This window comes from Carettochelys insculpta, chromosome 8 (genome assembly GCF_033958435.1).
Source record: "Carettochelys insculpta isolate YL-2023 chromosome 8, ASM3395843v1, whole genome shotgun sequence".
Lineage (NCBI taxonomy): Eukaryota > Metazoa > Chordata > Testudines > Carettochelyidae > Carettochelys > Carettochelys insculpta.
This window is the reverse complement of record NC_134144.1, coordinates 33861072-33874808: the sequence shown is the minus strand read 5'-3', so window position 1 is coordinate 33874808 and position 13737 is coordinate 33861072. Positions and strand designations below refer to the sequence as shown.

The following is a 13737-nucleotide window of genomic DNA, read 5'->3' as shown; positions in this document are numbered from 1 at the left end:
AGTATGTTTTCATAAAGACCCTGGGGTGCAACAGCACAATATGTGCCACTCTTTATTGTTAAGTTTAGAGATATGACCAAAGATGGAAGAATAATTTAAGTGCTGCAGAAGCCAACCTATCCTCCTGAGTGAAAGAGACTGCTTTTAGTTCATTGAATCGCACAACGGACTCCGTCTCTCTGCTGAGGTTTCTAGGCGCTAGTGGAATAAAAGTAATAGTAGTAACTATATTTCAACCTTCCACTGGTTCTCACATTAAGGCTTCCTCTTTTTCTCCTCTAGACAGCCAGGTTACAACCACACCTCATTACTGGAAACCCCAATAGAAGATTTGCTTCCCTAAATATGTGAGGAAGCGTCTTCTCAGCTCTAAGTCCACTCAAACCGCATTAGAAGTTGAAGATTTGAATTTCTTAGCATCAGAGACTTGCTGGAAATGAAATGGCTATCCTGATGGCCTGGCAGAGGGCAAAGGATCATAACTGAGAGAACAGCACTGGTAAGGGCAACTGTGTTAGTTTTAGTTCCAATCATGCTGACTAAGCTGATCGGGAGCTGGCAGGCAGCTGTTCATTTGCAGCTGAGTAAAGAAAACGGTTGCTGACCTAGTTTTCTGGCATCTCTTATTTAGAAACTTTTACCCAAGGACCTCCGTGTTGAAAAGTATTAGAGAGTCAACCAAACTGAGCAAAATGGAAGCGAGCTGTAATATTAACATGAGCTCATCTGATCTTAAGTATCTCCTTTCAACAATAATGTAGTTTAAGGAACACAAGGCCCCAGTGCCTGTACTTCTAGCCAGGTCTCCATTTATAACGTTTTATTTAAATTATTCACTAGATTTCCGTTTTGAAATCATGATCCCTTCAAGTATTCCAGATTTCCAGGGTGGGGTTTAACAGCACGTCCTTTGGAGTAGAACTATGTCCCATTATATAAACAGCAATTGCAAATTTTGTTTCACCTCGATTCCTTGATACATAAGTGAAAATATTTTCATCTAGCACACACAGATATTGGCAAACGTGTGCCAATCAGTGAGAACATTAGCAGCAGCTCCCCACAGAAAAGTAATGAAATTTATCCTCTGTATTTTAAACATTTATCAAGTTACCTTTTGTAGCTTCCTTGCAAAGTCTATTCTATGCCTTTCTGTAGAATGTTAACTTATTTAAGAGTTGAATCAATAAAAAAACAAAACCACCCAAAAACCAACACATCAGAACTGTCCATCACCAAAATGGATGTTTATAAAGACTATATTGTAATTATAATTCCATTCACGTACCATGAGTTTAACAGCGTACCCATCTCAGAATGCACCATTATAGAGAATGCATCAATTTCACCAGCTGTGAAAGAATAGGCAAGGCTAGTATTTTTATGATGCAGTAAGTTATAATGCGGTACTATGTGGACTTGTCCTTTTGATGATCAGATCTTTGTGTGAATGAACTGTGACAAGGGGGCACCACCCTGAAACCCAGTCACTTTTAAAGAAAAGGGTTAAAATTAGATTGAGCCAGTGCTTTTTTTTTTTTTTTTTGTTCCAGTACTTGCTGGTACTGAGTATTGGTACCTCAGCAGTCCCAGCCATAGTAATGGCTGGAGGTGGGAAATGGGGAGCCACAGCTTTTTTTTTTTTTGGGGTAAAAAAGCCACACATAAAGGCAGTGGTTTCAGATATTCAGACACCTGCCACGTTTGGAGATTCCACTTACTGGCTGCTTTAGGATAGTTCACAGCAATAATCCTTATGAGTGTTAAACACAGTAATGTCTCAACATTTGCGAGTGCCACATTCTCAAATTCAATTATTTGTGAATGGCCTTGCTTCCCCGGGGCTGCAGGGCCGGGAGCGCCAGTGGCTACTGGGGCTTCCCTGGGGCGTTCCAGCAGCTGCTGCTTCCCCAGGGTTCTGGGGCCAGAGCACTGGCACCCGTCGCTTCTCTGGGACAGGGAGTGCCCGCACTGCTGCTTCCTGGAGCTCCGAGCCCCCCACCCCACATTTGGGAATAACCGCCATTCGCAAGGGTTCTGAACACAGAACCCTAGTCAATGTTGAGACCCTACTGCAATCCTACTTCCGAGGAACTGTTGCAGGGAAAATATGATTAAGTCCAACTTGTATTTTCAGACAATGACAAAGGGATTCTAATCCTACATACTGGCTCTAATTGTAACCAAAGATTAGAAAAAGTCTAAAAACCTGGGTTTTGAGAGGTTGAAGAGACTTTCCTGGATAAATTTGGAAACGCCTGATCATTTGCATTCCAAAAGGCAAAATATTTGCTTCTCCCTGTTTAGTGGAGATGTTTGGGACATTAAAGTTTCCTTGCATGTACTCCTGCAGACTCTATCCAGCTCTGACTTCAGTTATTAACTTTAGGGCCAGATCCTACCTGTAAGCATAGTATCACAGATATTTAATAAATGACATTTATTCACCAAAATTAACAGGCTAATTTAAGTATTAAGTATGGATCATTGTCACCACACTGTGCAGCAAACAAGTGGCATATACCAATTTTGGAAGATATTTTGCAAGTCTTCAGCAGGTAACCAGGTTCATTATTACTGTTCTGCTACTCTTTAATACCATTGGTCAATTTCGTCCCTGCTCTGTCTTGGAAGACCTGACAGTCTTTGTTCCCAAATCAACATAAGTCTCTGCAACAAATTTGTAATCTTAAAATAAAAGCAACCATTTAAAATAGGGAATATAAAAAAAAGTTTTAAAAAACCTGCACCACAGACATATAAACACTTATTCCTATGAATAGAAGCTACTGTCTAACTTCTTAAACAGTCAGAGAGGCAGCTGTGTTTGTTTTGTGAAGATACCAACTAAGAAGCAGTCCTGTAGCACTTTAAAGATTAACAAAATAATTCATAGGTGATGAGCTTTTGTGGGCAGACCCATGAAGTGAAGAAATGGGTCTGCCCAGCAAAAGCTCATCGCCTAATATTTTGTTAGTTTTTACAGTGCTACATGACTGCTGCTCTGTTTTCTTGAACAGCGTAAGAAATGTATTTGTAGTTCCATCCAAAAGATGCTGCTCTTTGGAACTTTTTAGTTCTGTGAACCAGTTTCCAAAGAAAATACATGGAAAGCTATTTAGTAAATTTCCAAAAATTCCTGCGCCACTTTAGTTTCCTGTAACAATTCTTATTAAACACATGGGTAGAATAAAGGCATGAAGTGTGTCAGGAAAGTCACTCCTAAAGATGCATAGCATGCATTCTTCATTTACAAATATCGACTAGAAAATATAAATGAAAACAGCAATCTACACACAAAGCTCTGATTTTATTTATCTGGTTGATTTGCACAGAAGTGAGTTTCAGTGGTCATTTTTGACACAATTTGAATCAGTGATGATAGGCAGATAGTTGAAAGCATACATGTTTAACACACCATGCCACCAAAACATCCTAAAAACAACGTGGTCTTCTAATACTCTTGCAGAGCCCCTGAAATTAATTGGATTGTACAGGTATAGCAGAAGACCTACATTGGTCCAACAACTGTAAACATGGAAAAATGCACTTAATTTCCAAATGCATTTACACCAGAAATTGATTAGGATTTAAGCAAACTGCCATTTATGCCCCAGTTAAAGTCATGATCCATCAGTCCTTCCATACATATCACTCACTCCCTTGGAAATTAGTGGATTGAGCAGGTTACAAAAGCAAACACTTAGTTCAACCATTGTTTTATCATACTTTAAGCACTGTTTTGTATTTTACATTAGACAAAGCATATCTAAAATTTTTATAAAAAGGCAGTTATTGCTATTTTGACTTTAAAAAATGAGTTAAAATATTGTAAGGCACCATTGAATTAACCAGTTTTGTTTTATGCTTATGTTTAACACTGTGCATAGTAAAATAAATATTGTAATACTGATGTCATTGTAAATATCTACTTGTATACAAAATGATATACTGAATGTTAAAATTATGTACTGTTTTTTGAATATATTTGGTGAATTTCACAATCAAAAGATATACATTTATTACTATCTGAGGGAAAAACCAACAGCTCTCATTTCTCTGAAAGGTGTTTTATGGATGAGTAACATATTGAAAAAAAATTTCTTCTAGTAAAGTGCTAAGAATCAGATCAGATTTTTTTGCTTCACTCATTGAAGCCTACATTGCAGTTTAAAATTAGAGACTTATGCTAATTTGTGATGGCTTTGGTTGTGATTATGGAAAATTCTGCTCAAGAAGTGAATTGTGAAGTATTTTGAATGGTGCAGTCAGCTACATAAAATGAAATATAGCATTTTCCTTGACACTGCTAAAGTAAAATTGTCTTGCTATATGCAGATAAGTTACAAAAAAGTGTAACTTCTCAAGCTGCTCTCAGTTATATTGCATAACTATTCATAATTAAGACTTTGACAAGGTGATGCATTAAAAATATTGCAGTTTCAAGTTCACAATGTCCTTCCTCAGAAAGCTGTAAGTGCTTTGGTTTAACAGCATGAATACAATCATTTATTCTATAAAATATCACTACATGTTTTAAATCTTCTTTGGACTTGACTCTCAATAGTGTGTCACATACAGACTGTCAATATTTGTAGCCTGTATTTTTCCTTTTTGGTTTTCCCTAAGTGCCCTTCTTACATGTGATAGTACATTTAGAGATCAAAAGGGGCTTGATTCAAGTGATATATGTCACAGATGGAGCTTCTTTGAAACTTGTGCAAGAAGCTCACATGGCTCTGATCCAGCAGCTGAGTGTATATGTGCTGGTGGCAGATTTTGGTGTAGGATCAGATCCACGGAATGCATCTCCGAATCAGGCCCTGAGAGATCAAAATGTAAAAATACGTAAAAAATCCAAACACACAATTTTGTAAACAAACATACTGGAAAGGCAAAGCTGTATTCATCATGTTCAAATCCTACCCTGTCTTATGCTCAACAATAGGATTGCACAGATTGTAAAACAAGGTGGGACGGACATAATGGACATGTTTCCCTGGAGTTAAATTTTTTTTTTGTTTGTTTGTTTGTTTTTTTGGAAGAGTCCTCTGCCAGCCCCCAGATGTTCGAGTGCTTTTCAAAACCCACAGACCTGAATCGGGAATCACAGTTTCCACTGCTGGTGGGTGCACGCGCACATGCGTTGGCATTTTGCCTAATACATTTCTAACCTGCATGGCTTCTTCCTCTGATTTAATAAGCAACACCATTTCAAATATGTCCATCAGTAAGAACTTCCTGGTGACTTCAGTGAGCGCACAGAAAGTCAGCAAATGGTGGGGAGGCAACAGTCAGTCATTCTTCAGACAAACTTTCAGAAGTCCAGCTGACAGAGTTACATTCATCAGCCATGTTCAAATCCAGAATCAAAGTCCTTTCCAATGGCTTTTTTCCCCATTTGTTTATATCAGTTTATAAAATTCTTTCATCAAACGCTCTTTGATCAAGCAGTTCTGCAATTTCTCCAATCACCTCAATGCCTACAAAAAAGTTTGCTTTCTTCTAATAAGAGAATTTCCTTCAGATTCCTCCCGAGACCCAGCAGACAAAAGTTGGAGCACAGGTAGGCCAGGCAGCAAGCTCAGAAGGTCAATACACTCCACTGCTGTTGAATCACCATGCAAAGCAAGTTCTAGTTTGTAGCTCTTACTAGAAAATGCTCTTACAACACTGGACATCCCACAGTTTACATGTGAGACTGTTCATTCAAGCGCTCAGCTGAAATACCACACCAGGGAGAGATTCTCAAGCAACCAAACCACAAGTCAAACATCTTGATTTTTACCCAGAAAAATGGGAAGCCAATGCAGTTTGGGGAGCACAGGTGTTAGCAGGCTTCACAGTAGAAGCATGTAAGTAAGGGGGCTGCCACTTTTGTACTAGCTGTAGTGTGGAGTAGTCTCCAGGTATAGCTCAACATAGAGCACATTAAAATCATCTGAGTTTGAGGGCAGGGATAACTATGGCATGATCCGCATCCAAATGGAAAGGATCAGTACAGATTAACAACAAGGGATCTGACTCATTTTATTATACCTCTGAATTCTCAGTTTTCACTTTTCTTTTGAGGATTCTCCTTTATGTCATGGGAACCTTTCCTCTGGACAACAAAGGCTGGAGCTAGCCTCCACTGGAGCCCAGTACTGGTGGTGTGTCAGATGATGCCATTTAGTTGTCAGTCTTAGGGGAAGAGTGCACAATCTATAGCATAAATGTACATATCTGACAGGCTAAACGGTGATCAGAAGGATTTGGGTTGAACTATTAATTTGCAAACTCACTATATAAGGCAGTAGCCTGCAGAAGCAGGATAAGGTATTGAAGCATGCAAAAAAAAGATCCAACGGACCCTTGTTTGTCTCCAGGTGATTTTGACGCAGAAAGCGATCCGCTATTGGACTTTGTAGCTCAAATGTTACAACTGTGGTAATGAAACTAGATAGTTGGCTTGTCCCTGCTCGTTGAATTCAATGGCAAAATTCCCACCAAGATCACCAGGAACAGGACGGGAAGCGGTAAGAATATGTATATTGTTACATAGGGTCCGCAAAACGCCTTTCATGACAGCCTGCAATACAAGCAAGTAAAATCTATAGTTTTAAGCAACTATGGTTCATAAACTGTACCATACTTCTCTAATAGACGCTAAGAAATTACCCTCTCACAAGTGGAAATAAAGCAGAAGAGGCAACTTTCCAATGATGTGAACGTGAGAAGTAATTCGAGAGACATTTGCAAACACCAGTCATCCCATGAAGGGCTGGAAAGCCGCTTCACCTTGGTATAGGTGGAAGTGGTGGTGCGCCTCTTTCCCTTCGGCCAGAGCTACCTAGAAAGGAAAGAAAGATGGCATTTTGATCAGGACATCTCTCTTTCACACAGACACGTGCCCAAGCACCTCATGAAATGATCTGTGGGCACCTGTATTAGCCACTCCATGAGCCATAGTGTGTAGGCGGCTTTTTGGGATAGTTTATTTACCAAGATACGACATCTAAATTAGGTACAGAATAGTTACTATTAAGTAATTATTTAAGGCTTCAGATGCCTGGAAAGCATGTGGTGTTTCTTCCTGTGGATTCTTGCCCTCTCAACACAGACCTGTAACTCTCATATAACTGAACTCTTCTTTATGCTAATAAGGACATTTGGTCCTATTGCGACTGTACAACAAATGCAAATTGCAATAGAAAGTTCTACAGTTTACATCTCAAAGCACAATTTCCCCAAAAGACCATGTTCATTCCAAAACTATGGAAATTCAATCTGAGAGGGTATTCAATTCCCCAAAAACCAACAGGTTTCATTGGACTTGAGCCTGCAAACCCTCTATCAGTGTTTCTTGCATGGACAGGGTGTGGACCATGAGACTTAGAAATCTCAACTTATTAATATTGGATATTGCATTTCTCCCATTCCCTTGCTCCGCACAAGAGATTTTACTTATTTGTGTCTATGGAGTCTGTTCTCAACAGCGAGAGAGGCACTTGCACAAGGAACACCACTATTTGTGCGCACGAGAACCCTACCATTAACTTTCTTCAACCCAACACCAAAATATTGGTAGATGTATTATGCCCAATTGTACCCTCCAACACATTTACAATCCCACTGGAAGTAGTTTGAAGGCAGAATTATGAGTGCTTACATTGGACGGCACATTTAGCCAATAGCTAACAGAAAAGGGGTAAAGGTAATTATCAGACAACTTAGTAATTTCAGTCTACTAAGAGGAAATAGAAACATACAGATATAAATTGTTTCCAGCTATAAATACTCTGAACTAGAACTCAAAAGTATCACTCACCACTCTAAAGTCTCTTTCACTACATCTGTCACTAGGTCACCTGAGAACCTTACATATCTTTCAAAATTAACAATATTTGGGGAACAAAACAACAACAACCACCCTTACCTCTGCTTTCATTCCTGGCCACTTTACTAGGGTAACTTTTGTTCATTGGTACATATGGCTCTGGAGGTGGCAGGTCAGATACTGGATGGAAGGAAAACCTGCTTTCCCAGTCATCTGGGGAAAAATAAACCATTACAGAAAGATTTAAAAAGTCAAAGTCCTCAATAGAAGAGTTGCATAGTATTGATATTATTACATGCTCTTTCTTGCAGTACCTCCTAGAAGCCCCAGTCACAGACCAGAACCCTGCTATGGCAGGCGTGGTACATAACACAGAACAAAAAGGTGGGCCAAATTAGCCTGAATTCACTTCATCATTCATGTTGTTGCACCTGCCTGGCCTTACTGTTTACAATGCTCCATAAAACACACTAAAAATTGATCCAAACTGGAGTCCATTGAAGTGTTCTAGTGATGGAGGAGCAACAAGCTGAGCGCATGACTCAGAACATTAGATGAAGATTGTATATTCCCCCCATATCACCTTCTGTGCAGAAGAACTCAGCCTTCAGGGTTGAGGTTTGATGCCCATGGGGACAGTGGCTTCAAACCTTGCACAGAGACGCCTCCAAGGGCTGCCAAACCTCAGCTGCGATAGTCTCCCACAGGCCACAGTGCTACCTTGAGTCTCTGCAATGCTGTGTGCTAAGACCCCTCCTGTCCTTTGGCTCCCCTGGGCATGGGCCCTATGCTATGGCTTGTGAGGGGCAGGCCTTAGAGAGGCTTATAATAGTCTTTTCAAATGCTCATGGTTGGGGGCGGGGGGGGGGGGGGAAAGAGACCTCCCATGGTCAGCCATGAAGCTTTTAGAGAGAGTTCCTCTGCATCACCACATCCTTTGTACATTGCATAAAGGGCCTGGAGTTGGCGGGACGATCTCACTCTAGGCCAGGGCTGGGCAAAATATGACCCATGGGCCAGCTCTGGCCACCAAGCCACTCGATACAACCCACAGGTGCAGTGAGAACTTAAGTCAAGCTCAAGCCCTGTGCCGCCCCCACATGCCACTCAGAAAAGCCAGCTGCGAGCCTGGGGCAGGGGAAGACAGGGTTTGTACGCTGCCCCCAGCAAAATCTTGCCACTCCCATTGGCCATTTTGAAGAACAGACCTCCCTGAAAGTATTCCCCACCTTCCTTTGATAAACAACTCCTGGCTAGAGCCTGCCTCTGGAACCCCAGCGCCTCCCTCCTTTCCCCACCAGGCCCTGCCCCCCAACTTCTGCTCCCCCATAACTCAAACCCTCTGCCCCCTCCTGCACCCATACTCCCTCCCAGACTTGCACCCAATCTCCTGTCCCAGGTCAAACCCCAAACCTCCACACCCAGGTCACAACCCCCTCCTGGATCTCACACCCTCTCCTGCACATCCCTTACCTCAAGCTTCCTTCTGCACCCAGCCTCCAGCCTCCACCCCACAACTCCCCCATTAATATCATGGAAGAGTATGGCTCTTGACTACTTACTAAATTCTGAGAGTGGATCCCATCAAAAGTTATTACCCACTCCCACTCTAGATGATTATCTGATGCTAGGTCACCTGCTGGTGAAATCAATATCACATCCACTCATGCAGGTAATAAATCTGGCCCTATGTAGTTTATATTCATTTTATTTCCTCATATAGAAATGTATAATAGGATTCAGGGTGCTGAATTTGCATTCCAGGCATTTAAGGCTTCTTTGATATACCATGCACTGAAACAAGAACCACTACAGCATCCAGTAAAATTCCATTCTCAAAGAAAAATTAGTAGCTCAGTGAGAAAATGCATAAGCAAGAAGAGACGCGCATCTTTTGTAAGAAATGTGAAGACAAAGGTTTCGGTAGCCGTATTTCTTCAATTGCTGGAGACCCAAGCTTTCTTGACCCCTTTTTATTTTACAGGATTCCAACAACATAGTAACAGCTAATCAGAATAGTAGGAAAAAATGGATCTGGGCTCACATTATGCTGTTCTGTATCTGAATGCAGAGCCTGAAAGGGCAGAATAAAAGGTGCACAGGCACTTTTGATTTTGTCATTTCTAGATTTGTGTTCTTCAGCACTTCGCAGCCATAACACTCTGGTTATATGGTAGGTTTGTGTGTGACATCATCCAGCTATTACCTAAGTAAACTTTAGCAGTCATTAAATCATGTGATTGATTATTTTGGGACCCAGTTCTGGATTCCTGAGGCAAGCAAGGCTTACCTAGATTTCAATTAGCGTTCTGCTTGCATGGGAACTGTGTAGGTTCTGACCTCTAAAGGTGACTTACACAGGAGGGGGGAAAAAAAAAAAAAAAAAGTCACCCCCCCCCCCCCCCCCCCCCCCCCACAACCCTGAGATACATGCACTCAAGTTGTGCATATCTGGTTTAACGTGACTCAAGGTGGTGGGGAGCAGGCACCTGGCTCCAGCTCCCCACCGCTCACAGGAGTGGGGAAACTGACCAGCGCTGCAGACTCCTTCTGCGTGAGGTGAGAGTGAAATACTGAATATGCCTCAGAACAGAGCTCACCTTCACATGAGGAGTCCTGGAAGCCATTTCTGACCGCTGACGACGGTGGAGGTGGTGGTGGAGGAACCCCAGATCTGTCAGGAGGAAGCGGAGGCCTTGGTCCCCCTCTCTGGTTTTCTAATCCTGCCCTGGAAGGCAACTGCGGAGTAGCAGGCAATGCCCGTGAAATGCTACCATTTCGGATTATCGGAGGTGGTGGTGGAGGAAGGGGTCCTGAATCCAGACAGAGAAACAAACCAGTAACCTATTGTACCATAAAACCTACCACTATTCAATCAGCTCTAAGCATTATTGTCTTGCATCACTCTGAAGACTGTTGTCAGATAAGATACATGTTTTGATGGGTTCCAGCAGCAGTGGGGAGGGCTTTCTGCCTCTTTCAGCCAAAGAGAAGGATTGTAGTAATGCACTCTTTTTCTTGAGCCACCCTCCCTGGGATGTGGCTGATCTTCAGAGTGCACAGGTTCGGGGGGCATGTTTATATAGAAAGGTGGCTTAAATATCACTTTTTCATTCCCCTTGCCTAGGATAGCCTCTGGACACGGCTGGTCTCTTTGTTCCATATGAAAACAGCCCTAAAGCTATTCTAACTTACACCGGCAGAGGATGTCACAGCCACTGAGAAGTATCCATGCAGCACACAGGGCCTTGGTAAGACCCCACTTCCTTCACCCTCTTTTCAGGTAATGAGAGAAAATGGTGTAAGAGCCTTCTGACCTAAGAACGTAACAGCTGCCATTCCGGGTCAGATCAATGATCCATCTGTTCCACTACCCTGCATTCTACCACGGCCAGTACCACAGCTTCAGGGATAACAGACGAGGAGCATTTTGATGGTGATCAGAGGTGAAGGGTCACCCTGTGCATCTTATCACACAGCTAGGGCCCCCACCAAATTCACAGCACACCAATGAAAAAATGTGTCACAGACTGTGAAATCTGGTCTTTCACAGGTTAAGTATGCAATACTTGTTAGGGTTCTCCCTCTTATTTGTGTTAATCCTATGGGCCATTAATTTCATTGGAATATCTGATCAGCACTTTTTTTGTGCCACGTTGGCAGCACCAGTCATGGGATTGGATGAGGGTGGAGGACTTTAGTTTTTAAAATGGATGGGCATTTTGGTCTATGGCTTCAGTGTTTATGGCAAATAAACAACAAATGATGTCAATCTGTTTCAGCTCCAGCTCACACTATTTTCTGAAAAGCAAGATGAAAATTGGTGTTAGTGGAGGTATATTCAGCTCCTTCACTGAAACCACATGGATAATTAGTTCAGTCATTACATGGATGTTCTGAAGAGCTAGGGAAAAAACAAAAAAAAACTGCACACTGCCATACCTGATCTGCTGGGTGGCTCTCTTACTGGAGGCGGCGGCCGCTCATTTGGAGGGGGAGGAAGAGGGCCAGATCGACCTGTCGCAGGCAAACTGGAAGGCGAAAGAGAACCTAGAGAGAGATTCCTTTGTGGAAGACGTGGCATGTCATCATTTCCACTGGAAATTGGCGGAACTGGAGGTGGGCCTGGCCTCCCTGGAGGCAGAGGTGGAGCCTGAGAGACAGTAGATGGCCTCGGTGTGGAAGGAACAGGTGGTTTACTGTTTTGAGGTGGTGGAGGTGGCAAAGAAGTTTCCCGACTGAGGGATGGCCTGTTTCCCATAGGAGGTGGTGGTGGCGGCGGCGGCTTGTCATCCGTTGGCTTTCCGGGAGCTGGAGGAAGGGGAGGTCTGTTAGAGAAAGAAGGTGAGGAACTTGGAGTTGATTGGCGAATAGAACCTGTATTTCTGTTTCCTGGGAAACAAGGAGGGGTCGGCCCTGTGTTTGTTTGCCTGTTTCCTCCTGGCACAGCAGGAGATACTCTGTTGTGTTGACCTGATGAAATGGGTCTTGGAGTATTTGGCACCGGAGGAGGTCCTGTGTCTGGCTTGGAACCAAAATCAGGTTTCAGAGGAGGCATTCGATTTCTCAGTGGTTCGGGAGCGGTATTTCTTTGCCCCAAAGGTGGCCCTGGAAATCTCCCTGCGGCACCCGGAGGTGAAAAAGGCTTGGCAGATGTTGCTCTTCCTCCCGGCGGCAGCATGGGAGGTTTGTTTCCTCCAGAATCTGGAAACACAAGAGAGGTAACATACTGCTCACATCAGGGTAAAGGGCTGGGCCAGAGAAGGTAACACACACTGAGAATTTAAGGTTTGGCTCAGTCTTTACTTGACTACACTGAGCGTAGGGACTGACTGGGGCCTGCAGGATTCATCCCATAAGCATATTCAGTTGGTGATATTTCAATCCACTATCTGTAGCAGCAGCTCCAAAGCAGCCATTGTGTCCTGTCACAGCAGGACTGCCTACAAAGGATACTCATGCTAGAGTAGACCATTCATTGGCTCTGAACTTCTCCAGTCTATTCTCCCCCATTTCAGGTCTCTGATCTGCATATTTACCCGCAAGCTGCACCTCATTTAAGAGCTACTTGCTTACAAAAAAGACTCGGACATGAAAACACAAAAGTCTCACAGCACGCTATTACTGAAAGCTTGCTCACTTTTTCACATTTCCCATGCAATTATAAAAGACATCAACTGCAATAGAAATATTGTGCCTGTATTTCTGTGGATCATGTGTAGAACAAATGAAAACAAGTCAGTGTCCACATGGAATTTTAGTTTGTATTGACTTTGCTATTTCCTTCTAGGTGAAACTAAACAAAAGTCTAGATGGTCGATATACCCCCTGGAAGATCTCTGTGTACTCTCAAGGTGCACATACTCCTGGGCAGCAGGGGTGGAAGCCACTGTGGGCTCCAGGGCAAGGTGGAGTCTGGCTCTGCACTGCGCTCAGGGTGGGGCCTGGACCACAGCACTGGCTCCCTCTGCCCTCAGAGCCATGAGCAGTGGCGGTGAAGCACCCCCACAGCACTTCTAAGGGACCGGAAAAACTCTGGCCACCACTGCCATGGTCTGGGGCAGTTGGATCCTTTGTCCACCTGTTCCCAAAGCCCCACTCTGTCTCCACCCTCAGGCCTGCTCCTGGGTGAGAACTAGACTAGAGCTACTACAGACCTTTGCTAATGAAATAACAGGATTTATTTTCAGGCTTCCCTGATGCAAACATTAACAGCAGGGAGGGAAGAAACGCTCTTGGAAAAATGGAAGAACAATGATTGAGTTTTCTACATGTGAGCAAGAACAGCTGAACTGTCAATTTATATTTCACTACTAGAATTGAGAGAGAAGTGGGAGACCTACTTCTCTTTTTCTCCCATCTATTTTTACCGATTTGTCTGTCTCTGAAAAAGGCAGTTTTCCAGTTGAAGAAACACC

The 13737-nt window shown here is 42.9% G+C and overlaps 1 protein-coding gene and 1 long non-coding RNA gene across 3 annotated transcripts in view; one reads left to right on the top strand and one right to left on the bottom strand.

The window, feature by feature from the left end:
- The window catches only part of LOC142016995 (uncharacterized), a 31690-nt gene extending 30180 nt beyond the window's left edge, over positions 1-1510 (top strand). Inside the window, exon 5 of the long non-coding RNA XR_012646422.1 lies at positions 283-1510. This is a non-coding gene — a long non-coding RNA (uncharacterized LOC142016995). The remainder of the gene's footprint in view (positions 1-282) is intronic.
- Positions 1511-3291: 1781 nt separating this feature from the next.
- The window catches only part of WIPF1 (WAS/WASL interacting protein family member 1), an 80433-nt gene continuing 69987 nt past the window's right edge, over positions 3292-13737 (bottom strand). For both annotated transcript variants that reach the window (XM_075001445.1, XM_075001446.1), the window contains 4 exons: positions 11762-12523; positions 10420-10632; positions 7919-8032; positions 3292-6832 (listed from right to left, as the gene is read on the bottom strand). In XM_075001445.1, the coding sequence (XP_074857546.1) occupies positions 6777-6832; positions 7919-8032; positions 10420-10632; positions 11762-12523 (1145 nt within the window). In that variant the 3' untranslated portion in view covers positions 3292-6776. The remainder of the gene's footprint in view (positions 6833-7918; positions 8033-10419; positions 10633-11761; positions 12524-13737) is intronic.